Source organism: Rana temporaria, chromosome 5 (genome assembly GCF_905171775.1).
Source record: "Rana temporaria chromosome 5, aRanTem1.1, whole genome shotgun sequence".
In the NCBI taxonomy this organism is placed as follows: Eukaryota; Metazoa; Chordata; class Amphibia; order Anura; family Ranidae; genus Rana; species Rana temporaria.
The window spans coordinates 5900743-5928391 of record NC_053493.1 but is presented as its reverse complement, the minus strand read 5'-3'; the positions used below and the strand labels follow the sequence as shown (position 1 = coordinate 5928391).

The 27649-nt window shown below is 48.1% G+C and overlaps 1 protein-coding gene across 1 annotated transcript in view; it reads right to left on the bottom strand.

Annotated features, from left to right (window-relative positions):
• Positions 1-27649, bottom strand: part of LOC120939757 (NACHT, LRR and PYD domains-containing protein 3-like) — a 220999-nt gene that overhangs the window by 146852 nt on the left and 46498 nt on the right. Inside the window, exons 6-7 of the mRNA XM_040352092.1 lie at positions 21947-22249; positions 12045-12347 (exon numbers count right to left, since the gene is read on the bottom strand). Of these exons, the coding sequence (XP_040208026.1) occupies positions 12045-12347; positions 21947-22249 (606 nt within the window). The remainder of the gene's footprint in view (positions 1-12044; positions 12348-21946; positions 22250-27649) is intronic.

Here is a 27649-nt window from a genome sequence, read left to right as displayed (position 1 = left end):
ATGATGGGGCACTATTCCGTACGCTGACACCAATGATGTGGAAATATTCCTTCCGCTGACACCAATGATGGGGCACTATTTCTTTCGCTGACACCAATGATGGGGAACTATTCCTTCCACTGATGCTAATGATGGGGAACTATTTCTTCCACCGACACCAATGATGGGGAACGATTCCACTGACACTAATGATGGGGCACTGTTACTCTCAATGACACCAATTATGGGGGACGTTTCCTTCCACTGATGCTAATGATAGGGAACTATTCCTTCCACTGACACCAATGATGGTGAACTATTCCTTCCACTGATCCCAATGATAGGGCATTGTTACAGACGTGCGGACATTTTCTACTCCCACTGGCCACAGTCCGGCCCCTCTAAAGTCTGAAGGATAGTAAATTGGCCCTTTGTTTAGAAAGTTTGGACTGAGAGAGTCGAGGCAACTGAGTGAGTCTATAGGACTGAAAGAACCCAGAGGTTTGAGAGGAGTGAGAGAGTCCATATTGCTGGGAGAGCTGAGAGGGAAGCACATAGACACAGAGGTGGTATTAGAGGTAGTGATGGACGAATGCTAACTGCGAACGATCGCAAATGTCCACGAACCACAAGTTCGCGGGGGGCCCCATTGATTTTATTGGCAGGCGAATATTAAAAACCTGCAGGTCATATTTGCAGCCACAAAATACTTACTAGCTGTGCACAAATAGTCCCACAACATGGACACTGACCTACCAGAAGTATTAAGTGAAAAACCGGATACATAAGTAAGTGTCGGCCATTACAAGCCCCAAAAATTAGCCGACAGGCGTTCACCTGACAGCAAACAACTTTGTATTCTGTGGCTGGAGGTACATTAAGCCATTAACCGGATACAGAAGTAAGTGTCGGCCATTACAGTCCCTACAAATTAGCCCACAGGCATTCACCTGACAGCAAACAACCTTGTATTCTGTGGTTAGTGATACATTAGGCATTCACCGGATACAGAAATAAGTGTCGGCCATTACAGGCCCCAAAAATTAGCACACGGCCACAGGCGTTCACCGAGCAGCAAACAACTTTGTATTCTGTGGCTGGTGGTATATTAGGCATATTAGGCATTCACAGGATACAGAATAAAGTGTCGGCCAGTACAAGCCCAAAAAAATTGCTCACAGGCGTTCACCAGAATTTGAATGAAACATGGTCAACTGGTCACATGTTTTGAATTACTCCGAGATCCTTGCTTCATTCATTTTTATAAATGTGAGGTAGTCAACACGGTTGTGAGCTAGGCGAGTGCGCTTATCGGTCATGACCCCCCTTGCTGCACTGAACGTCCTTTCAGACAGGGCACTGGATGAGGGGCAAGCCAACAGTTCCATTGCAAATTGTGCAAGCTCTGGCCAGAGGTCAAGCCTGCCCACCCAGTAGCCCAGGGGTTCATCACTTCTCAGTGTGTCCACATCGGCCGTTAACCCGATGTAGTCGGACACCTGTCGGTCTAGGCGTTCCCTGATGCTGGATTCGGAGGACAGCTGTCGATGGGTCGGCTGAAAGAATGATCTCATATCATTAGTGACTAAGACATCTTCAAACCGCCCTCTTCTTGCAGGCGCTGTTGGATTGGTACCCGAAACCCGTCTCACTAGCAGGTTGTGTCGCCGCTGAATGTCAGCAATGCGAGCCATGGCCGTGTAAGATCTTCTGAAATGGGCCGAGATTTTCCTGGCCTGCCACAAGACATCCTGGAGCCCAGGGTATTTGGCAACGAATCGCTGCACGACCAAGTTCAGGACGTGTGCCATGCATGGCACGTGTGTCATTTTGCCCTGTTTCAGCGAGCTCAGCAGATTGGCACCGTTGTCGCACACCACTTTACCAACTGTCAAATTGAGCGGTGTTAGCCACTGATCTGCCTGTGAACGCAAAGCTGAAAGGAGTGCAGGACCAGTGTGGCTCTTGTCTTCCAGGCACAACAGACGTAGCACAGCATGGCAACGTCTCACCTGGCATGTCGAATAGGATCTGGGGATCTTGGGCGGCGCAGCGGAAGAGACGGTAGCATCGGAAAATGAGGAGTCAGCCGAGTAGGAGAGGGAGGATAGAGTAGGAGAAGAAGAGGCAGACCTGTATGTAATCTGTGGCGGTAAAACCAAATCTACATGGGTGCCATGGGTTACATGCTTGACGGCCGTCAGAAGGTTCACCCAGTGGGCAGTGAAAGTTATATACTGTGACGGTATCGGTATGATATCCCCGTCAACGTTCCCTTCTTCCCATAACGAAAATCACCCCAATATTCCACGAGGAGGGATATCCCTGGAATCGCCCAGAAAGCCACACATGAGACCAGCTTACTGCTTGAACAACACAGAGTTTTAATCGTAAGAAACCAAAACTTATATGTGGTTACAACTGTTACAATGACAAATCTCCGCCCCCCCTTACACAGTGGGGGGTCTTCAATACAGCTCCTTTGAAATAAAGATATTTCTTTGAACTACTCAGTATCTAGCCGGTTCGGCACCGCATATAGAGAGATAATTATCACAATGAAGCAATCAGCATAATTAACATGAGCCACTTATCTAATCACAGTAACCAGTAAACACAGGGCTAGAACAATTAACATTTGAAACAGGACTGGCTGCAGAAGAGTAAATACAATTAACAGCCTTAAACAAGCAGGGAGGATTAAACTGAAGCATATAGGTAAAAAGTCCATCACATATACCTTCCCTGCCCGTGTTTGCTAGACCACGTCTGTGGTCAGATGTATCTTGGCACCGACACTATGTGCCAGAGATACATTCACTTGCCGCTGAACATGGCCATATAGTTCTGGGATGCCCTTCTGTGAAAAAAAATTCCTTCCTGGGACCTTCCATTGTGGCATTCCAATGTTTGAAAGGCCACTGAGTCCACCAGTTTATATGGCAGTAGTTGGCAGGCTATCAGTTCCAACAAGCCAGCGGTCAACCGGTGGGCAAGAGGGTTATCCGGCGTCATCGTTTTTTACGATTGAACACTTGGGCCACGGAAGCCTGCCTTTTTGCAGAAAAACGTGAGGCATGGTGGAAGGTGGAGTGGAGGACAATTGTGGGCATAGAGGGGAAGGAGAAGGAGAAGAGGCTAGACGGTGAGAGCCTGGAGTGTGGCTTTGTGGGTTCTGATGGCGTTGCTCCCACTAGGCTCGGTGATGGGAGGCCAGGTGCCTTCTTAAGGCGGTCGTCCCTACGTGAGTGTTGGGCTTACCGCGACTTAAGCGTTGACTGCAAAGGCTGCAGATGGCAACACTATTGTCTGCAGCAGACACGTTAAAAAAATAGCACACTGCAGAGCATTAGGAGTCTGGTTTGTTCCTCCTGTGCAATGCAAGTTCGGCCTGCTTCTCCTCCCTATCTGTTTGTCCATCTCTCCGTCTCTGCTCTCCCCTCCTCTTCCTCTCTTGTGGGCACCCACGTGACGTCTGTAGACACGTCATCATCGACGTCACCTTCCCCATCACTAACAATAGAGATCTCGGAGTAGGCAGCAACAGCGGGCACCAACCTCCTTGGGCTGATCTGAGTACTGTCGTCAGACTGCTGAGTGCTGGCTGTTGTTACTTCCTCTTCCTGATCCAATGCCAAGAATGGCTGCGCATCCGAAATATCTTCTGATGGATCGGAAAATAATTCCTGTGACTCAAGCGGAGGGTATAGGGTGGTGGTGGTGGTGTTGGTGGCGAGCCACTCAACCAAGTCTGGTGCGTCCTTTGATGTAATCGAACAGACATTCTGCCACTTCCCACTTTGGCTCCGGCCTGGTGCTCCTGCCCTACCCTACCACCCCTTCGGAAGGGCCTGCCTTTTCCTCTGCCTGTCATTTTTTAAATGACCCTGTGACAAAAGTCTCTAGAGAAACGCAGTATATGTGAAAGAAGGTACATAACAAAATCTGTCGTTTTGGGGGGCCACTGGTTTATTTCACCAGTTATGAAACTGTTTTTTCAGGATTTTTTTTTAATGTGTGTAGCAGAGGAAACGCAGCGAAAGAGGCAAAAATCCAGCAGTAACCAAATACACCGCCAGTCACAATTCTGCATAATACAAATCCACTTATAAGTGTATATTACACCTATATACTGCACAGCAAGTAGCAAACCTATACCAGTGCTTGAAAGGACTTTTGTGGACCTGTTAGGTAGCGATTTGTGTCTGTAAACTCTGTCCCTGCTGGAAACAGTACCCTCTCCCTACACTGACAAAAAGTATACGAATGTATTAGACACCGATATACTGCAGTGCACAGCAAGTAGTACACCTATACCAGTGCTTGAAAGGACTTCTGTGGACCTTTTAGATAGCTATTTGAATGAATACAGCCTATCCCTGCTCCAAACACAGCACCCTTTCCCTACACTGACAAAAAGCAGAATGTAAGATGGCCGCCAGATCAGGTCTATTTATAAGGTAGGGGGTATGTCCATGTGCTGAAATGTCTCAATTTGGTGTCCTGCACCACCTGATGGATGTGTCATAGGTCAAAGTTCTTACCCATGTAACATTGCGGACCGATGTCCGACGATTTGGCAGACTGCGAACGACCAAAGTTCGCCGCGAAGCGACCGCCTGGCGAACCGGCAGGCCACCTCTAGTTAGCAGTTTTATTATGCCTCGGGCCTGCTGGCCTGAGGCTGCATTGCTGGAAGTAGGCCCAGGAGTTCTGGGGCCTGCTGGCTCAGGGATGGTACTGTGTCGTCTTACAGTGGGTGACTGTGATATTGTGTTTTTAGCACGACAGCATCGTGCCGATTCTCTGCGACATGGTGCTGACATCTCGCCGACATCTCGCACTCGCTGGAATAGACAAAGCACATTCTAACGTGCGCGTCATAGAAGCGATGGGGATCCGACTTGGATTCCCGCCAATTCTAGCGTCGGCATTTGGTATGCATTCCTGAGAGGGAGAACTCCACGCCAATTTTTAAATAAAAAAACGGCATGGGTTCCCCCCCCCCAGGAGCATACCAGGCCCTTGGGTCTGGTATGGGTTGTAGGGAGACCCCCCCTACGCCGAAAAACCGACGTAGGGGGTCCCCCTACAATCCATACCAGACCCGTATCCAAAGCACGCTACCCGGCCGGCCATGAAGGGAGTGGGGACGAGCGAGCGCCCCCCCCCTCCTGAGTCATATGATAGCGGCGGCCAGCCCTGAAGGAGAAGGCACCGGACAGCGGGAGGAAGAACCGGGGTGCGCCGAGTCAAGAGCGGAGAGCGGCGAACATAGAAGACCCCCCCAGAGCGGAGAAGACCCCCCGGAGAGCGGAGAAGACCCCCGGAAAGCAGAGAAGACCCCCGGAGAGCAGAAGACCCCCCCGGAGAGCGGAAGAAGAAGCCTCCCCTGCTAAAAGAGCTAAAGAAGACAGGGGGGGCCTCCGGAGCAGACTAATAAAATATTTTAATACCCTGTGTTGTTTATTTGTGTTTATACCACTTTGCTTGCAGGTGAATGGGTAGGGGTACGATGTACCCCATACTCATTCACTTAGGGTGGGGGGCCGGTATCTGGGGGCCCCCTTATTAAAGGGGGCTCCCAGATTCCAATAAGCCTCCCATCCGCATACCCCGACAACCAACGGCCAGGGTTGTCGGGAAGGGGCCCTGTCCTCATCAACATGGGGACAGGGTGCTCTGGGGTGGGGGGGCCCCGCAGTGCGCCCCCCTGCCCCAGAGCACCCGACCCCCCCATGTTGAGGGCATGAAGCCCGGTACGGCTCAGGAGGGGGGGGGGGGGCGCTCGCTCGTCCCCACTCCCTTCCTGGCCGGCCGAGTAGCGTGCTTTGGATACGGGTCTGGTATGGATTGTAGGGGGACCCCTTACGTCGGTTTTTCGGCGTAGGGGGGGGTCTCCCTACAACCCATACCAGACCCAAGGGCCTGGTATGCTCCTGGGGGGGGAACCCATGCCGTTTTTTTATTTAAAATTTGGCGTGGAGTTCTCCCTCTCAGGAATGCATACCAAATGCCAAGTCGGATCTCCCGTCGCTTCTATGACGGCTTTGTCTCTATCGCGGCAAGCCAGCTCGGCGCTGGCTCCCGCGATGGGGCTCGCAGGTGGTCAATCTCGCCGAGAAAGGGAGCGAGATTGACACAATATCGCGGTCACCCACTGTACCTGAGGGAAGGGACCGAACAATTGAAGACTCAATTGGAGGACACATCCTGGCCGATATACCTCACAGTGCTGCCGGCTGGCTGAAAGATCCTGGCACTGTGTAGCTGTGATTTTTTGGAACTTTGCAAAGTACCTGTTATCCAGTCCTGTGGCAGAGGACTGTACAACGACTGCATTAAATTCAAGTCTGTGGCAGAGACTTTTGAACGAGCTTCGCATCGGTTGCTAGGTCAGTGAGTGGGGCCTATCCGGTGGTTGCTGGATCCAGTGTGGAAGCTGTTTGTCCTCTGGATTTAAGAAAGTACCCGTGATCCACAAAGTAAGGTACCTGAATCTCCCCTAACTCTCCATCCCTCTGTCTGAAGTTGTTTTAACAAAACCCCTTGAAAAAAAGACTTATGCCACGTACACGCGATCATTTTTCGGCATGGAAAAAAACTTTGTTTTTCAGCATGTCCAAAAAACGAAGTTTTTCCAACTTCATCATTAAAAACAACGTTGCCCACACACCATCGTTTTTGAAAAATTATGAACAAAGCGCGGTGACGTACAACACGTACAACGGTACTTTAAAGGGGAAGTTCCATTCGCCTTTGGGCTGCTTTAGCTGATTCCATGTTAGTAAAAGACGATTCGCGCTTTTTTGTTTGTTACAGCGTGATGAATGTGCTTACTCCATTATGGATGGAAGTTTTACCAGAACGAGCTCTCCCGTCTCATAACTTGCTTCTGAGCATGCACGGGTTTAAAACGTCGTTTAACACGATCATTTTTTACAACCCGAAAAACTAAATTTTTTAAAACGACGTGAAAAAATGCAGCATGTTCGATTTTTTTTTGGTCGTTTTTCAGAAGATGAAAAACAATGTGAAGCCCACACACGATCATTTTAAATGACGTTTTAAAAAACGTTTTTTTTATGCCGAAAAATGATCGTGTGTACGCGGCATTAGTGTTGGTGCTGACTTTTTTTCAACAACTCTTCAAGAAGGACCCCTGAGACAGACGTGATGAATAGTAAAGGTAACGGCAGACCCAAAATTTAAACCAGCAGTTACGGGGGTAGTGCTACATATACATATATATATATATATTAGTGCTGTCAAACGATTAAAATTTTTAATCACGATTAATCGCATTAATGTCATAGTTAACTCACGATTAATCTATCTAATTTATGACGAATTTCCCCACAAATATCGCACAATTCTGCAAGTGATTATAATTTATGATCGCTGTTTTCTAGCTGATCTAAAACCATTTTTGACATAAAGGGACACTTTTGGACAATCTACAGTTTTTCAGGCAGAAAGAATAGTAGAATAGCAAAGAAAGATAGATATAGATAGAACGATAAAGATAGAAAGGAAGGTAGATAGATAGATAGATACAGGGCCGGCCCTATGATGGGACCGGGTGGTACCAGGCAGCACTTTTAGGGGGGCAGCATACTGATGCCCGCCAGCCCGTTCCGCCAGCTCTGCTACCCAAATAAAATTGATGTCCTTTTTTCCCCACAAATAGAGCTTTCTTTTGGTGATATTTGATCACCTCTGCGGTTTTTATTTTTTGTGCTATAAATATATATATTTTTTAACTTTTTGCTATAATAAATATCCCCAAAATTTAGAAAAATAAACTATTTTCTTCAGTTAAGGCCAATATGTATTCTTCTACATATTTTTGGTACAAAAAAAAAAAAACACAATTAGCGTACATTGATTAGTTTGCGCAAAAGACATTGTGGCCGCCGGCAATTCACAGGTCCCTTTATACTCCTGGATACATGTATAGAGCCATGACAGGCCCTCTTTATACATGTATAGAGCCATGACAGGCCCTCGTTATACTCCTTTATACATGTATAAAGCCACGACAGTTCCTCTTTATACTCCTATATACATTTATAGAGCCATGGCAGGTCCTCTTTATATTCCTTTACATGTAAAGAGTCTCGACAGGTACGCTATATACATGTATAGAGCCATGACAGGTCCTCTTTATACATGTATAGAACCATGACAGGTTCTCTTTATACATCTATAGAGCCATGACAGGCCCTCGTTATACTCCTTTATACATGTATAGAGCCATGTCAAGTACTCTTTATAGTCCTATATACATTTATAGAGCCATGACAGGTCCTCTTGATATTTCTTTACATGTACAGAGTAATGACAGGTCCTCTTTATACATGTATAGAGCCATGACGGGTCCCCTTTAGTTATCATGATATAAAATAATGAATGTGGGGCCTTTTGGTTGGCGTGATTTTTTTCTGGGGTGGGGGCAGCGTTTCATTCTTGGTCCCAGGCAGCACAATGTCTTGGGCCGGCACTGGATAGATAGATAGATAGATAGATAGATAGATAGATAGATAGATAGATAGATAGATAGATAGATAAGAGTCCCTCCTTTCACATCAAAGTCCCCTTTGTCAACTCATCACATCAGGAGTCCCCTTTCATCAGGTTTCCCCATTTACATCAGGATCCACAATTACATCAGTATCCCCCACCTTACAACTGAAGTCCCCATTCACATTAGGATTCCCCTATACATCAGGAGTCATCATTTACATTCAGGAGCTCTGTACTGAGCATCAATAATCCCCTTATTAGGCAAGAATCACCCTTTACATCAGGAGCTCCCCCCCTTCACATCAGAGTTCTCCCTCACATCAGCAGGGACCCTTTATATCAGTATCTTCTCTAATATCAAGGGCCCCTTTACATCAGGAGCCCTCCTTAAATCAAGAGTCCCTCTTTCAAATCTCATTCAATGACAGGAGGGGGCAGAATATGACAGGAGGGGGCAGAGTGGAAGAGGAGGCAGAGTGGAAGAGGAGGGGGCAGAGTGTGACAGGAGGGGGCAGAGCGTGACAGAAGGGGGCAGAGAGGAAGAGGAGGGCTCAGAGAGGAAGAGGAGGGGGCAGAGTGTGACATGAGGGGGCAGAGAGGAAGAGGAGGGAGCAGAGTGTGACAGGAGGGGGCAGAGTGTGACAGGAGGGGGCAGAGTGTGACAGGAGGGGGCAGAGTGTGACAAGAGGGGGCAGAGTGTGAGAGGAGGGAGCAGAGTGTGAAAGGAGGGGGCAGAGTGTGAAAGGAGAGGGCAGAGTGTGACAGGAGGGGGCAGAGTGTGAAAGGAGAGGGCAGAGTTGACAGAAGGGGGCAGAAGGAGGCAGAGTGTGACAGGAGGGGGCAGAGTGTGACAGGAGGGGGCAGAGTGTGAAAGGAGAGGGCAGAGTTGACAGAAGGGGGCAGAAGGAGGCAGAGTGTGACAGGAGGGGGCAGAGTGGAAGAGGAGGGGGCAGAGTATGACAGGAGAGGGCAGAGTGTGACAGGAGGGGGCAGAGTGTGACAGAAGGGGGCAGAGTGTGACAGAAGGGGGCAGAGAGGAAAAGGAGGGGGCAGATTGGAAGAGGAGGGGGCAGAGTGTGACATGAGGGGGCAGAGAGGAAGAGGAGGGGGCAGAGTGTGACATGAGGGGGAGAGTGTGACAGGAGGGGACAGAGTGTGACAGGAGGGGGCAGCCCGCGGGCCGCCGAGGGCCGTTCACGGGTCGCAATCGGCCCGCCTCGGGCACCGGGCATTTGCCCGGTTTGCCCTATGGCCAGTTCGGGCCTGCACACCTCACATTTTTGTAAATATTTTATTCTATGTTTTTATGCGACAACACTGAAGAAATTACACTATGGGCCAGATTCTCATAGAATCGGCGTTTGCGTAGTGTAAGCCATTTACACTACGCCGCCGCAAATTACTGGAGCAAGTGTCGTATTCTCCAAGCACTTGCTCCGTAATTTGCGGCGGCGTAGTGTAAATGGCCCAGCATAAGGCCGCGTAATTCAAAGATGGCGGCTTGTATTTAAATTAAGCGCGCCCCCGCAACGATTGAACTGCGCATGCGCCGGGCATAAAAATAGCCCAGTGCGCATGCTCCAGCTCACGACGGAAAACGTCAATGACGCCGACGTGAGCGTCATTGACGTAAAGTCGTATTCGCGAACGACTTACGAAAACTACGTAAACAACGTAAAAAGACGACGCTGACTCGACGCCATACTTAACATGGCATACGATGGACCTTCGTAAACTTGCCCCTCATATAGCAGGGGCAAGTTTACGCTTACGGAAACGTCATAAATTCACTGCGTCGTCCGTGCGTACGTTCTGGAATCAGCGTAAATAGCCAATTTGCATAGACGACGGGGAAAACGATGAGGCGACACCTAGCGGCGGGAAAAAAAATTGCATTAAAGATCTGACAGCGTAAGAGCCTTACGCCTGTCAGATCTAAGGGATATCTATGCGTAACTGATTCTAAGAATCAGTCGCATATATACGCCGGGCCAGATTAGGACTTACGACGGCGCAAATGGCGTTGCGCCGTCGTAAACCTTTTAAGAATCTGGCCCTTTGTATCTACAATGTTGTGTAGTGAGTGTACAGCTTGTATAACAGTGTTCATTTCATGTCCCCTCAGAATGACTTAACACACAGCCACACGCTGGCAACAAAAGCGAGTACACCCCTAAGTGAAAATTTCCAAACTGGGCCCAATTAGTAATTTTACCTCCCCAGAGTCATGTGACTCGTTAGTGTTACAAGGTCTCAGCTGTGAATGGGGAGCAGGTGTGTTAAATTTGGTGTTATCGCTCTCACTCTCTCATACTGGTCACTGGAAGTTCAACATGGCACCTCATGGCAAAGAACTCTCTGAGGATCTGAAAAAAAGAATCGTTGCTCTACATAAAGATGGCCGAGGATATAAGAAGAATGCCAAGACCCTGAGGCCCCGTACACACGACCGGATCTGTCCGCTGGGATTTATCCGTGGATCAGTTCCAGCAGATAGATCCGGTCGTGTGTAGGGCCTAGCGGACATTTGTCCAGCCGACGGTTTTCCAGCGGATAAAAATTTCTTAGCATGCTAAGGCCCCGTACACACGAGAGGATCTATGCGCTGGAATTTATCTGCGGATCAGTTCCAGCGGATAGATCCGCTGGTGTGTACAACCCAGCGGATATTTTTCCGCGGATTTTTCTCAGGCCGACCGATTTCCAGCGGATACAAATTTCTTAGCATGGATCGATCCGGTGGTCTGTACAGACTCACCGGATCGATCCGTCCGAATCCATCCCTCGCATGCGTCGTAATGATTCCACGCATGCGTGGAATTCCTTATATGACAGCGTCGCGCACGTCGCCGCGTTATCATCGCGGCGACGGCGCGACGCGTCACCGCGGAGGGAATTCCGCTGGGATTTTGATCTCCTGGTTAGTACAACCATGAAATCAAAATCCGCCAGAGGATTTATCCACAGAAACGGTCCGGAGGACCGTTCCCGCGGATAAATCCTCTCGTGTGTACGGGGCCTAAGAAATCTATCCGCTGGAAACCTGTCCTTCGGACTTATCCGGTCGTCTGTACAGACTCACCGGATAAGTCCGTCCGATCCCCATCCCTCGCATGCGTCAAAATGATTCGACGCATGCGTGGAAGTATTTACCTTCCAGGGTCGCGCACGTCGCCGCGTCATCGTCGCGGCGACGGCGCGGCCACGTCACCGCGGATGTTTTCTGCAGGGATTTTGATATGATGGTGTGTACAGCCATCAGATCAAAATCCGGAGGAGAAATGTCCGATGGAAACGGTCCGGCACTGGCGCACAGTTTGACAAATGTATCTATCCCAGTGGTTTACTACTATAAAATGAAGCATGTAAGTGGGCCCCATGGACGTTCACTGGGCCCAAAGCTCCTGCCTAGGTTACCTTGTGAATAATCCAGATCTGCTTGTGTATCACTGGCTTTCCCTGCATCACATTCCTAGTTCTTCCTCACACAGATATTTATCAGGAATTGATATGAAATGTCGTTATAGATGAGAACTCACCATGTAGTGCTCTCCTCTCCTGGAGGTCATTTGCGAGTCCCATCAGACCCATCAGAGTAAAGACCTCATACGTGACATCCAGAGCCCCTTCGTCTCCATATGCGTTTATCAGGATGTCCGTGGTGGTGATCCAGTCCGCATTTTCTAGTCTTTCTTGGGGAATGGGAGGTTTATCTCCATAAGAGAAATCAGACAATTTTCCCTTAAACGCCCCAAAGTCATGTTGTTTCAGATCCTCCAGAGAACATATGATAATGTTCCTGGGAGTTTGTCGCCCCTTTCCAAGAACACCAAGAGCCGATTCTGCAGAGAGTACAATGGGGAAACATTAATATTAATCCTGATTGGACAGTTTCTTGCATATGACAGTAAATATGTCTATACTGGCAGCTGGTGGTCTTATAAAGAGCATATATAAGGAAAAGGGAAATATTCTACATTGGCCTATGGAGATCCTGGCTTCCCTGTGATAATCTACATGACTGTCTTCATGATGACAACTTACTTCTCAAGAAAAATTATTTACTGTGTAAAAATACCTAAGGGGGTCTATTTATAAACTTTGGATGAAAGGAACAAGCATTTGTCCAGGCTGTATGAATTCCCCCCATTATCTTCTCTAATATGACTTCCTATGATCATCACCTCCATCTAGTGGCCAAAAAGTTTTTTTTAAGTATCTCAATCAGAAAACTTACTGCCTTTTGGCCACTAGATGTAAATGATGACAGGGCTGCTGATAATGCAGTACAAGCGGTCCTGTTGTACTGGGCATGGGCCTCATCAGCTCAACAGGGGGGTCCAGGGAAGCTTTATAGTTACCGTATTTATCGGCGTATACCACGCACTTTTTTCCCCTTAAAATAGGGGGAAAATCGTGGGTGCGCGATATGCGCCGATACCCGCTTCCCACGCTCAGTTTGAATGCCTGCGCCGACATATACTTAGTGCAGTACACTCGGCTACTTTCGGCCAGGCTCGGCTTCGCTCGCGCTCACGCATAAACGTCACAGAGCGTGAGCACGAGCGAAGCCGAGCCTGGCCGAATGTAGCCGAGTGTACTACACTCGGTATATGTCGGCGCAGGCATTCAAACTGAGCGCGGGAAGCGGCGATTCGACGGGGAGACAGCGCGGGAAAAGCCGGGAGGACACCACTGAAGCCGCAGACGGACGCTGGACCCAACGAGGCCGCCGATGGACGCCACGCAAGACACCAAAACTGTAAGTACTAAAATGTTTTTTTTACAGGAATTGCGGGTCCACATTAGGGGTGCGCGCTATACGCCGGAGCGCGCAATACCCCGATAAATACAGTAGTTTCTGGCGAATAAAACTACTCCTACATGCTTAGAGGGGTGTATAAATTCAGAGGGGCCCAAGAGGTGAGAGCATTGCAGGGACTTTCGGGGCACAAGTACATATTCCTGCACTGCAACCTGAGCTGCTCAATTATAGTTCAGGCTGGCTGCTTTCCCTGGCGCAGTGATCTTATGTACATTTTCTGCTCCCCCAGAACAGTTGCTGAGACTAATGTGAGGAGGCAGACAAGGAGCAGCACTAATCCCGGCGGTGGCAGGTGGCGGGGAAGCAGTGCAGCAAACAGTGAGTGACACTCATATCTGTATAGAGTCCCCAGAATCCTCACTGTGTCTTATGATCATCAGCATTAGGATAAATCGCACAGCAGGCGATCTATGGCTCTGCCCGCAAGCTACGTGACGAAAGGAACAAGTGGGAGGAGTTCCCGCCTGCTTGCTGTGTTGAGACGTCGCGTTTGTATCCAACACTCAGAGAGAATCGGAACACCCCCATGTCTTCAGTTTTGTCAATGCAGTCTGCTATGGGGCCCAGGATGTCTCCTGTGGGTACCGCTATAAGTATCATGCTGCCGGGAACTGTGCTGACGGATACTGGCATTTGTCTGAAACCGCATGGTCAGTTCGTGCTGTACACAATTGGAGATTTGGAAGCATTGGGTATGCTATGCAACAGGTGCAAAGGACTGGCTACTCACCCTGTCCATTTGTTCGGTGTCTACGTTGCAGGGAGTACCTGTTCACTGTAGAGCAACCCACCATGCTGCCCCATGCTTACAGAGTGGACTGGGCCATGGGCGATGTAACAGAGTAAGATGCTGCCTTCAATCCAGTGGTGAGGCCTATGCTCGTCGCGTCTGCTATCGCGAGTGTTCCCGAGAGGGATGTCGCTGTTACCTCCATGAAAGAGTCATCAGCGGACATCGCCGCTGCTGTTACCTCAACTGTATCTACCCCCGCTGCACCTGTCCTAAAGAAAGTGGGATATGTGAAAGCCTCCCACGGCCATGGTCGAGGCCTGCCCCAGAGACTACCTGAAGCGGATCCAAAGGAAAGTCTGATTCCTGAGAAGTCCAAGACAGGAACGGGTGAGAGTTCAAGGGGAAACATGTCTGGGACTGTGTGTAACTATTTACCAGTGGAGGAATTGGGGGACTCTGAGATAGAGTCTTTGTCAGATGTCTCCGGAGATGACGACTTATTTGAGACTATGTCACAGGAGATGCTATGGGCCTATGGTGATGTCGCTTCGGCTTTTACTTTCTCTGATTATACCGCCATGGACTCGGGGAAGACATCACCCAGTGTGGAACTGGGGGTTCTCTACTAGTGAAATCCTGGCCAGAGGTACCAGTTCATTTGGGTCAGCAAAGCTGCCTGCTAATACTATGGTGCACAAGTCTCCAACTTCTTGTGTACCTCCTGGACTTGGAAGTACCAGATCTCTGCCAAGGCTCGCCCGGTCACAAAGATTACTCAACAAGCGGGTAGCCACTGAATATGGGCTGGAGTTTCCCTACGTCCCCAGGAAGATCATGCAAGAGATTGAAACCAACAGAGAGCAATGGTACCAGGAGGCTGCTTGGGACTATCTGGCCTTGCCTAAACCGTTCCGGAGAGCGGGTCATTCGGCTACTATGGATGATCGCTTCAAGGGGTGTTTGTTACATTGGAACTATGGCAGATACATTCAAGGCGACAAAGTGGTCATTTGCCGACCAAAAAAAGACAATGTTGTGTACTTCATCACTACCCTGAATAAGCAAGGGAAAACCCTGACTCTGCCTGATCCCCGGTTTTACTGGTGATCGTTCACAGTGACTGTGCTGGTTGTCACCTTGCTAAAGAAGAAGAATTTTCTTTTTTTTTTTGAAGGACTGTGGGGTATATATCTAGGTAGTGCTAGGTCACCGGAAGCTTCAGAGTCAAGATTCCTCTACATGGTCCAGTACTTGCGTTCAAGGACTTTGTCATGTTGTTCTTCTGCCACTAGGTGGTGGAAGTATGCTCAGCATAAACTGGACTCGTTTGCATCTAGCTACCCACATAAAAAAAAAGAGAGATAATATATATGGGGGAAAGAAAGGCTAATTTCTCAGGAAGTGAGGCTTTGCTTCCTATTGTATAGTAAGGCGTTTATATTATTGCCTGTGTTTTTGTTGTTGTTTTGTCTTTCAGGTACGCTGATCTTCTGCCAAACTACTGAAGAGTGTGTGGGTTAGCGAGAGAGATATTGTAATGTACCCAAATGTCACTACTGTTTGTCTATGTTAAATTTGTATTTCTTTGTTACCCTACCCCTTCCCCATCCAAGTTTTTTTTGGGGGATTCAGGAAATCGACTCTCAGGAGTGAGAGTCATTGTTCTCAACGATGAGGATATCGTCTATTGCAGTGGGGGAAGTATGTAGCGCCCTGCTCCTATTGAGTAGGCGCTATTTGTAAATTTAGTTGTCTGAGCTGCAGTTTAGCTCAGACTGATCATGTTAAATTGTTGATCTCTGTTCCTGACGGTAGGTGTCGCTATCACCATAGGTCAAGGTTTTAAATGGCTGGATGCATTGGGTATTCCTTTCCCAGAAGCAGCTCAGTGGGAGTGGTCCCTACCGCTGTGCATTCTGGGAGAGGGTACTTAACCACTTAAGACCCGGACCAATATGCAGCTAAAGGACCCAAGGTGTTTTTACAATTTGGCACTGCGCTGCTTTAACTGGTAATTGCGCGGTCATGCAATGCTGTACCGAAACAAGATTTGTGTCCTTTTCTTCCCACAAATAGAGCTTTCTTTTGATGGTATCTGATTGTCTCTGCGATTTTTATTTTTTTGCGCTATAAACGGAAAAAGACCAATTTAAAAAAAAAAAAATGATATTCGAATAAACTAAATTTTAGTCAAACATTTAGGCCAAAATGTATTCAGCCACATGTCTTTAGTAAAAAAAAATCGCAATAAGCGTATATTTATTGGTTTTCGCAAAAGTTATAGCGGCTACAAACTAGGGTACATTTTCTGTAATTTACACAGCTTTTATTTTATGACTGCCTATCTCAATTCTTGAGGTGCTAAAATGGCAGGGCAGTACAAAACCCCCCCAAATGACCCCATTTTGGAAAGTAGACACCCCAAGGAAACTTCTGAGAGGCATGTTGAGTCCATTAAATATTTTTTTTTTGTCCCAAGTGATTGAATAATGACAAAAAAAATAATTACAAAAAGTTGTCACTAAATGATTTATTGCTCACACATGCCATGGTTATATGTGGAATTGCACCCCAAAATACATTCTGCTGCTTCTCCTGAGTACTGGGATACCACATGTTTGGGACTTTTTGGGAGCCTAGCCGCGTATGGGGCCCCAAAAACCAAGCACCGCCTTCAGCATTTCTAAGGGCACAAATTTTTCATTTTACTCCTCACTACCTATCACAGTTTAGAAGGCCATAAAATGCCAAGATGGCACACAACCCCCCCAAATTACCCCATTTTGGAAAGAAGACACCCCAAGCTATTTGCTGAGAGGCCTGTTGAGCCCATTAAATATTTATTTTTTTTGCCCCAAGTGATTGAATAATGACCAAAAAAAAAAAAATATACAAAAAGTTGGCACTAAATTATATATTGCTTACACATGCCGTGGTTATGGAATTACACCCCAAAATACATTCTGCTGCTTCTCCTGAGTACTGGGATACCACATGTGTGGGACTTTTTGGGAGCCTAGCCGCGTATGGGGCCCCAAAAACCAAGCACCGCCTTCAGCATTTCTAAAGGCACAAATTTTTGATTTCACTCCTCACTACCTATCACAGTTTCGAAGGCCATAAAATGCCAAAATAGCACAAAACCCCCCCAAATGACCCCATTCTGGAAAGTAGACACCCCAAGCTATTTGCTGAGAGGCATGTCGAGTCCATGGAATATTTTATATTTTGACACAAGTTGCGGGAATATGACAAACTGATTTTTTTGTTGCACAAAGTTGTCACTAAATGATATATTGCTCACACATGCCATGGTTATATGTAGAATTGCACCCCAAAATACATTCTGCTGCTTCTCCTGAGTACGGGGATACCACATGTGTGAGACTTTTTGGGAGCTTAGCCGTGTACGGGACCCCAAAAGCCAATCACCGCCTTCAGGCTTTCTAAGGGTATACATTTTTGATTTCACTCCTCACTACCTATCACAGTTTCGGAGGCCATGGAATGCCCAGGTGGCACAACCCCCCCCCCCCCCCCAAATGACCCCATTTTTACTTTTTCACCAATACAAAGACCTGGATCGGCAGGACAGCGGGGACAAAAATAACGGGTGTCACGCCTATATCCGCGCTTGGTACAGACACATCTTCTTTGGGGGGCTCGTTGGGTAGGGGTACTCTCGAGGACATACGAAAAATGCCTCTCATGGGCTAACTGCATTTGGTAGAGGATGGTGAGGTGTAGAACCGCCTGGATACAGGAGTTCTAAGATGATCTCACCCTGGAATATAAGGAAGGATCCATTCCGTCCTGAAGCTTTGTATAAGACATAAGCATTCAGTAAAGTCAATTGAAATAAATATAGAGACACTTTTTTGTACCAGCATCTCACCTTACGGGCAATATGAGACGGCGCCATCAACTGGTCGTTGAGGTCCACCCCTCCCATATTAAGGTTATATTCGTGGACACAGAGGGGTTTCTCCACAACACCAGTCGCCGTACGAATTTGTACTGTCGTGTTTGCGTGAAGGGTGGTAAGAACGAAAACATTCCTATTGTCCCGCCACTTCACAGCGAGCAAATTATTACATCTGCAGCAGGCTCTCGCCCCCAGCCTAAGACGGGAATCTACAAGCCGCTGGGGAAAGCCCCGGCGATTAGGTCGCACGGTGCCACATGCTCCAATCTGATGATCAAGTGACTAAAAATTGTCACGCTGGTGTAATAATTGTCCACGTATAAGTGGTACCCCTTTCCGAATAAGGGTGACACCAAGTCCCACACGATCTTGCCAGCGCTTCCCATGTAATCTGGGCAACCCTCCGGCTCTACCTCACTATCTTTGCCCTTATAAGCCCCAAAGCTCCATGTGTAGCCTGTTGCCCTGTCACAAAGCTTATAGAGCTTGACACCGTATCTGGCACGCTTGCTGGGAAGGTACTGCTTGAAAGACAAGCTGACAGAAAATGTAATCAGGGACTCATCAACGCATACAACTTGCTGGGGATTAAACAAGGCTGCATTACGTTCGTTGAAATGGTTTATGAGGGGCCGAATGTTGTCAAATTCAGGGTCTCCACGAGGACGACAAAGTGCATTGTCACTGAAATGCAAGAACCGCAGGATCGCTTCGTATCGTTTCCTGGTCATGCAAGCAGAGAATATGGGCATATGGTAATGTGTGGACTTGTGGACCAATACATCCGCAACTTCGGAAATTGGTGTATGCCCATGTTGAGGGTAAGGCCCAGAAAGGTCTTAAATTCGGAAACCGTAAGTGGTTTCCATTCTCTGGCAAGGACGGACTGGGGATTAGCGGCGATGTGAGTACCAGCATATAAATTACTCTGATCCACAATAGATCTATAGAGATCTTCCGTGAAATACAGCGAATAAGAATCAAGTGAGGTAAAATTGGCCGTATCCTCCTGAATACTGGGTTGGCCCGTGAATGGGGGAAGTACGGGTTCTTCAGAAGTGGTGGGGACCCAATCAGGATAGACAAATTATGCAGGAAGGGCACTATGGGCACGACGGGCCTGTCTTTGTCTTTTTCTCTGTGGCAGCGGCAGGGCTTTTTTTAAGGGGGAACTTGGGGGAATTCAAGTGTTTACAGTTCACAGGCAGAGGGCAGGCAGAGGCGGATTCTGACTGGCTGGGAGCGATCGCGAGAGGGGGTGGCTAGAAACGAATAGCCTCCCCCTCACCCCGGATCGCTCCCAGAGCCCACGGAACCGCCGCATGTAGCGGGGGGGGGTCCCGATCGAACCCCCAACCCACGTCAAGGCAGGCACGTACAGGTACGTACATGTGCCTGTCGTGCCATTCTGCCAACATATATCTACATGCGGCGGTCCTTAAGTGGTTAAGGGACAGACACCGTTTTGGCGGGGTCTCTCGTTCCTGACCTGATGGCCCTCCTGGTCTCAGGGATGTGTTAGCATTTTTATTCTGCCTCAGGGCCTGCTGGAAGTAGGCCCAGGAGTTCTGGGGCCTGCTGGCTCAGGGATGGTCCTGTGTCATCTGGCAACACTAGCAACACTCACTACTTTACATTGCAGCAAAGTGTAATTTCTTCAGTGTTGTCGCATGAAAAGATAGAAGAAAAGATTTACAAAAAAAGGAGTGGTGTACTTATATATATATATATATATATACATACAAACACTATCTCACAAAAGTGAGTACACCCCTCACTTTTTGTAAATGTTTTCTTCTATCTTTTCATGTGACAACACTGAAGAAATTGCACTTTGCTACAATGTTGTGTAGTGAGTGTACAGCTTGTATAACAGTGTAAATTTGCTGTCCCCTCAAAATAACTCAACACACAGCCATTAATGTCTAAACCGCTGGCAACAAAAGTGAGAACACCCCTAAGTGAGAACATTTCCAAATTGGGCCCAAAATATTTTGCGTGGTCACCATTATTTTCCAGAACTGCCTTAACCCCCTTAGGTACAGTATGGAGTTCAACAGAGCTATATATATATATTGTAAATAATAATAAAAAAAACATATGACATTAAAAAAGTATCAGTAATTTGTATCTTCCTCTATATTCAAATTTATTGAGCATAAGGTCTTGCGTTCTGCGGCTTTCCATTATATGTTTGGACATTTTCATATTTTTATTTTTTTTCGAGAGTTCCAGAACACTCCAGATAGTGGTATTTGACTTTTTTCTTTTATGGAGGTGGACTATTTATTCAGTGAGGATGCTCACACATCATGGGTGGCGTAGTTTGTCATCTTCGCCCGGGCGCTAGATAACCTAGTCCCGACACTGCCTGCACTACACACAGGGCACTCAAGAGGTCTCCCTCCTCCTCACACAACACATAGCCATATCAGACAGCCTCTATCTGCAGAGTGTATAGCTGGCTGCAATGTTGCAGTTCTGAGCTGTGAAATCCACAGATCAGAATGGCAGTGCAGCTGCAGTAGCCAGCTACACACTGCGCAGATTGTGGCCGTGTCTGTAAGGGAATCCTATTTCAGCTATGTACTGTGTGGGGAGGAAAAGATCGTCTCCTATACAATACCCAGGCTGTGTGCAGGGTGAGGATGGGAGGACAAGCTCTGTTGGGTTCTCTGCCAGCAGTGAACCCTGATCTCTGTCCCGTCAGCAGTGACCCCTGTACTTTACCCGGCTGACACCCTGAACCCTGCCCAGCTGACCCCTGTACTTTGCACTTCTAACCACTGTCCTCTGCCCTGCTGTTCCCATCTATTCTGCCCCTATAACCCCCTTTCCTCCACCCTGCTGACCTCTGTCATCTGCACTGTTGACCCCTGTCTTTTTCTCTGCTGACCCCTATCCTCTGCCTTACTGACCCCCTGTACACTGCCCTACTGACCCTGCACATTGCCCTGCTAATGTCCCATCCTCTGCCTTGCAGACCTCTATCATCTGCCTTAAAACTTCACTAAAGGAAACTTTTTTTAGCTAAATAGCTTCCTTTACTTTACTGTAGTCCTGGTTTCATGTCCTCATTGTCCGTTTTTCCTGTAATCGTTCTCTGTTCTGAACACTTCCTGGTTGTCTGTTTCCTGATGAAAAGAGTCATGGGAGCTTTCTCTCTGTGGTCACTAATCAAGGAGGTACGATTACTGTGTGTCTAAAACCCCCTCAACACCAATCAGTTTAGTTTTACAAACCATCACTGCCCTGTATTTGCTCTGTGTCTCTGTACATCACAGAAGCAGGAAACAGCATGCAAAAACGAAACTGAAACTGTATGTACATTATATGATTGATTTTTATCTATTTTAATTATTTTTAAAAGGAATCAGTTAACTATTATGTTTCTATACCCTGTAAACAGTCATTTCAGCAAACACATTTTTTCCTTTACAACTCCTTTAAGGCCTGCCTGTACACTGCCCTACCAATTTTTGTACACTCCCCTGTTAACCTCTGATCTTCTGCACTGCTGACACCTTGTACATTGCCCTGTTGCTGCCCCGCTAACCCCTGTACACTGCCCTACAAACTAATGGCCTCTGTACACTGCCCTACAAACTGTTGACCCTCTGTATACTGCTTTACTGACTCCTATACAATGCCCTGCTGACCTGGCCTCCTCTGCCCCCCTGACATTTTTTACTGCACCCCCACATCAGACAGGCTAGATTCAGCACTGGCACACAGTTTGACAAATGGATCTATCCCAGTGGTTTACTACTATAAAATGAAGGAAGTAACTGGCCCCCATAGACGTTCACTGGGCCCAAAGCTCCTGCCTAGGTTACCTTGTGAATAATCCAGATTTGTTTGTGTATTACTGGCTTTCCCTGCATCACATTCCTAGTTCTTCCTCACACAAATATTTATCAGGAATTGATATGAAATGTCATTATAGATGAGAACTCACCACTCTGTGCTCTCCTCTCCTGGAGGTCATATGCAGGTCTTATCGGACCGATCAGTGAAAAGACCTTATACATGACGTCCAGAGCCCCTTCTTCTCCATATGTGTTTATCAGGAGGTCTGTGGTGGTGATCCAGTCCGCATTTTCTAGTCTTTCTTGGGGAATGGGAGGTTTATCTCCATAGGAGAAATCAGACAATTTTCTCTTAAACATCACAAAGACACGTAGTTTCAGATCCTCCAGAGAACATATGATAATGTTCCTGGGAGTTTGTCGCCATGTTCCCAGAACACAAGGAGCTGATTCTGCAGAGAGTACAATGGGGAAACATTAAAATTAATCCTGATTGCACAGTTTCTTGCATATGACAGTAAATCTGTCTATACTGGCAGCTGTTGGTCTTAAAAAGAGCATATATAAAGGGAAGGAAAATATCCTACATTGGCCAATGGAGATACTGGCTTCCCTGTGATAATCTACATGACTGTCTTCATGATGACAACTTACTTCTCAAGAGAAATTATTTATTGTGTAAAAATACCTAAGGGGGTCTATTTATAAACTTTGGCTGAAAGGAACAAGCATTTGTCCAGGCTGTATGAATTCCCCCCATTATCTTCTCTAATATGACTTCCTATGATCATCACCTCCATCTAGTGGGTAGAAAGTTTTCTTTAAAGGGGTTGTAAAGGAAAAACAAAGCTTCCTTTACCTTAGTGCAGTCCTCCTTCACTTACCTCATCCTTCCATTTTGCTTTTAAATGTCCTTATTTCTTCTGAGAAATACTCACTTTCTATTCTTCTGTCTGTGACTCACCACCGTAATGCAAGGCTTTCTTCCTGGTGTGGAGAAAGCCTCTTGAGGGGGCCCACTAACTGGACGCCCACTAACACACAGCTCCTTTCTCTATCTGCAAAGTAGAGAGTGTCCTGACTTGCCTGCTCGCCCCCTCCCCCCTCAGGAGGCTTTCTCCACACCAGGGAGAAAGCCTCGCATTACTGTGTGGAGTTACAGACAGAAGAACAGGAAGTGAGGATTTCTCAGAAGAAATAAGGACATTTAAAAGCAAAATAGAAGGACAAGGAAAGTGAAGGAGGACTGCACTAAGGGAAAGGAAGCAATTTAGGGGATTTTTTTTTCCTTTACAACCCCTTTAAGTATCTCAATCAGAAAACATACTGCATTTTGCCCACTAGATGTAGATGATGACAGGGCTGCTGATAAGGCAGTACAAGCGATCCTGTTGTACTGGGCCCGGGCCCCATCAGCTCAACAGAGGGGCCCAGGGAAGCTTTATAGTTAGTTTCTGGCGAATAAATAAATAGGACTTACTAAAATACTCCCCCACTCCTACATGCTTAGAGGGGTGTATAAATACAGAGGGGCCCAAGAGGTGAGAGCATTGCAGGGACTTTTTAATAACTTTCGGGGCACAAGTACATATTCCTGCACTGCAACCTGAGCTGCTCAATTATAGTTCCCTGGCGGAGTGATCTTGGGCCAGATCCACAAAAACCTGGCGTAACTTAAAAAATCCCATTTAAGTTACACTGCCTTAAAGTTTCTACCTAAGTGCCTGATCCACAAAGCACTTATCTAGAAATTTCAGGCTGTGTAACTAAAATTCCGCCGGCGCAAGGCGTTCCTATTCAAATGGGGCGAGTCCCATTTAAATGAGGCGCGCTCCCGCGCCGGCCGTACTGCGCATGCGCGAAGTTACGTTACGCCGAGTTTTGAGGATCGCGACGGCTTAAAAAAGTTGCGTCGGGAAAAAAAAAAATGACAGCGGCATGCATTCCTGAGGGAGAACTCCATGCCAATTTTCAAAGAAAAAACCGGCATGGGTTCCCCCCCCAGGAGCATACCAGGCCCTTAGGTCTGGCATGGGTTGTAAGGAGACCCCCCCACGCCGAAAAATTGACGTAGGGGGTCCCCCTACAATCCATACCAGACCCGTATCCAAAGCACGCTACCCGGCCGGCCAGGAAAGGAGTGGGGACGAGCGAGCGCCCCCCCCCTCCTGAGCCGTGCCAGGCCGCGTGCCCTCAACATGGGGGGGTTGGGTGCTCTGGGGCAGGGGGGCGCACTGCGGGCCCCCCCACCCCAGAGCACCCTGTCCCCATGTTGATGAGGACAGGACCTCTTCCCGACAACCCTTGCCATTGGTTGTCGGGGTCTGCGGGCGGAGGCTTATCGGAATCTGGGAGTCCCCTCAAATAAGGGGGCCCCCAGATACCGGCCCCCCACCCTAAGTGAATGGATATGGGGTACATCGTACCCCTATCCATTCACCTGTAGGCAAAAAGTTAGTTAGTAAACACACAACACAAGGCTTTTTAAAATATTTTATTATTCTGCTCCGGATGCCCCCCCTGTCTTCGTTATTAGCTCAATTAGCAGGGGGGGCTTCTTCTTCCGCTCTCCGGGGGTCTTCCACTCTCCGGGGGTCTTCCGCTCTCCGGGGGTCTTCTCCGCTCTCCGGGGGGGGCTTCTCCGGACTCCGGGGGGGGCTTCCATCTTCTCCCCTCTTCCGCTGTTGACTCGGCGAACCCCGGTTCTTCTGCAGATGTCCGGTGCCTTCTTCTTCAGCGCTGGCTGCCTGCTATGTTTGTGTGTTAGCTCGATTTCAAACAGGCAGCCAGCGCGGTCTTCTGTGACGTCAGGGTCTTGTCTTCTGTTCTTCCGATGTTGCCTCGTCGCCTGTTGTCGCTGTAATGATGGAAGCGCGCCTTGCATCCCATTTATATAGGCATCACCGTCCCATCATGCTCCGGTAGGTACCCACGTGGTGGGTGCACGTGGGTAGGCACCCACCACGTGGGTACCTGCCGGAGCATGATGGGACGGTGATGCCTATATAAATGGGATGCAAGGCGCGCTTCCATCATTACAGCGACAACAGGCGACGAGGCAACATCGGAAGAAAGGAAGAGAAGACCCTGACGCCACAGAAGACCGCGCTGGCTGCCTGTTTGAAATCGAGCTAACACACAAACATAGCAGGCAGCCAGCGCTGAAGAAGAAGGCACCGGAGAGCTGCAGAAGAACCGGGGTTCGCCGAGTCAACAGCGGAAGAGGGGAGAAGATGGAAGAAGCCCCCCGGAGTCCGGAGAAGCCCCCCCCGGAGAGCGGAGAAGACCCCCGGAGAGCGGAAGACCCCCGGAGAGTGGAAGACCCCCGGAGAGCGGAAGAAGAAGCCCCCCCTGCTAATTGAGCTAATAACGAAGACAGGGGGGGCATCCGGAGCAGAATAATAAAATATTTTAAAAAGCCTTGTGTTGTGTGTTTACTAACTAACTTTTTGCCTACAGGTGAATGGATAGGGGTACGATGTACCCCATATCCATTCACTTAGAGTGGGGGGCCGGTATCTGGGGGCCCCCTTATTTGAGGGGACTCCCAGATTCCGATAAGCCTCCGCCCGCAGACCCCGACAACCAATGGCAAGGGTTGTCGGGAAGAGGTCCTGTCCTCATCAACATGGGGACAGGGTGCTCTGGGGTGGGGGGGCCCGCAGTGCGCCCCCCTGCCCCAGAGCACCCAACCCCCCCATGTTGAGGGCATGCGGCCTGGCACGGCTCAGGAGGGGGGGGGCGCTCGCTCGTCCCCACTCCCATTCCTGACCGGCCGGGTAGCGTGCTTTGGATACGGGTCTGGTATGGATTGTAGGGGGACCCCCTACGTCGATTTTTCGGCGTAGGGGGGGTCCCCTTACAACCCATACCAGACCTAAGGGCCTGGTATGCTCCTGGGGGGGAACCCATGCCGGTTTTGTTTTTACAAATTGCCGTGGAGTTCTCCCTCGGGAAAGCATACCAAATGCCGTCGCTGGAATGGGCTTTTACATGGTGTGACTAGTTTACACTTTGTAGAACCAGCCCTAATTTTACACTTGCAAAATAACACTTACGGCGCAAAAAGGAAGCTGGAAAGCTTTGTGGATCGCCTTAAGTGCTAATTTGCATACTAGAAACGGCATTTCGACTCGAAATGCCCCCAGCGGCGGATGCGGTACTGCATCCTAAGATTCGGCAGTGTAATTCAATTACACATGCCGGATCTTCTGCCTAACTTTGGAAAAAGCCTTTTGAGGATCGTTTTCAAAGTTACACACAGACTGAACAGCAGTTAAGTCGGAGTATCTCTTTTGTGGATCTGGCCCCTTATGTATAGACTCTGCTCCCCCAGAACAGTTGCTGAGACTAATGTGAGGAGGCAGACAAGGAGCAGCGACAATCCTGGCAGTGGCAGGTGGCGGGGAAGCAGTGCAGCAAACAGTGAGTGACACTCATATCTCTATAGAGTCCCCAGAATCCTCACTGTGTCTTATGATCATCAAGGAAAATAAAGTGTAGCGCTTAAACCATGTAAATTATGACAATATACTTGGATGTGAATAGGATAAATAGCAAATAATTAATTAAACTCAAATATGATTGCAAGTGCAGCTCAATAACAAAAAGTGTCCATGTGATTAGACAACACCCAGTTAATAGGCAATAATCATTGGTGATCACACTTAAAAAAATGTTAGAGTTAGGCCGGGTACACACGAACAAACATGTATGGTGAAAGCGGTCCGTCGGACCGTTTTCACCATACATGTCTGCCAGAGGGCTTCTGTACGATGGTTGTACACACCATCGTACAGAAGTCCGCGCGTAAACAATACGCGGGGCGTGTCCGCGGTGTCGCCGCGTCGATGACGCGGTGTCGCCGCGACAATGACGCAGCGACGTGGGCGGCCCGCCTTTAAAATGCTTCCACGCATGCGTCGAAGTCATTCGACGCATGCGAGGGACGGCGGGCGCCTGGACATGTACGGTAGGTCTGTACTGACGACCGTACATGTCCGAGCGGGCAGGATTCCAGCGGACTGTTTTAAAACAAGTCCAGGAATATTTGTCTGCTGGGAAAAGGCCCGGCGGGCAAATGTTTGCTGGAATTCGGCCCGCTCGCGCCCACACACGACCGAACATGTCTGCTGAAACTGGCCCGCGGACCAGTTTCAGCAGACATGTTTGGTCGTGAGTATGGGGCCTAAAAAGTAGTCCATAAAAATGGTAATTCCACCAAGTGAGAAAATAATAAATCAGCGCAGAAGATATTGAGGTCTTCCTTGAAGTGATCAAACGCCACCACCAGTGTGAATAACTGCTTACCGGAAATGGTGGACTTGTGGGGACATATGTCGCCAGAAGTCAAACAAGGCTTTGGAATGGAAATCCAGGATCATGGAGATGGACAACTGGATGTTGAACTCATCAAGTACTTCTGACACCAAACAGCTTCAAAGGAAAACTTAGTATTGCAAAGAAAGTTCCTGAACAATGCCTCTCCAAGTGGTGTCAGTGATGTTTTAGGAGAAAGAAGAGAAGGGTGGCCACATAGCGTAAAATACGCGTTTCGTATGAGAATATTTCATCTGGCCCCAGATGAAGTATTCTCATACGAAACGCGTCGGTTCACTTCCACTGCCGCCTCATCTGTGTACACACGCTTGAATCTACAGCCTACATGTGAGTGCAATTGCTGTTTTAAATACATTTTGTATCATTTAAGCGCTACACTTTATTTTCCTTTTCATTTTTGCTTTTTTATTCAGAATTAGCTGTGTTAGCAGCTGTGCATCTTAGGCAGCGCAGTGTATACCACATTTTCCATTTCTTATGATCATCAGCATTAGGATAAATCGCACAGCAGG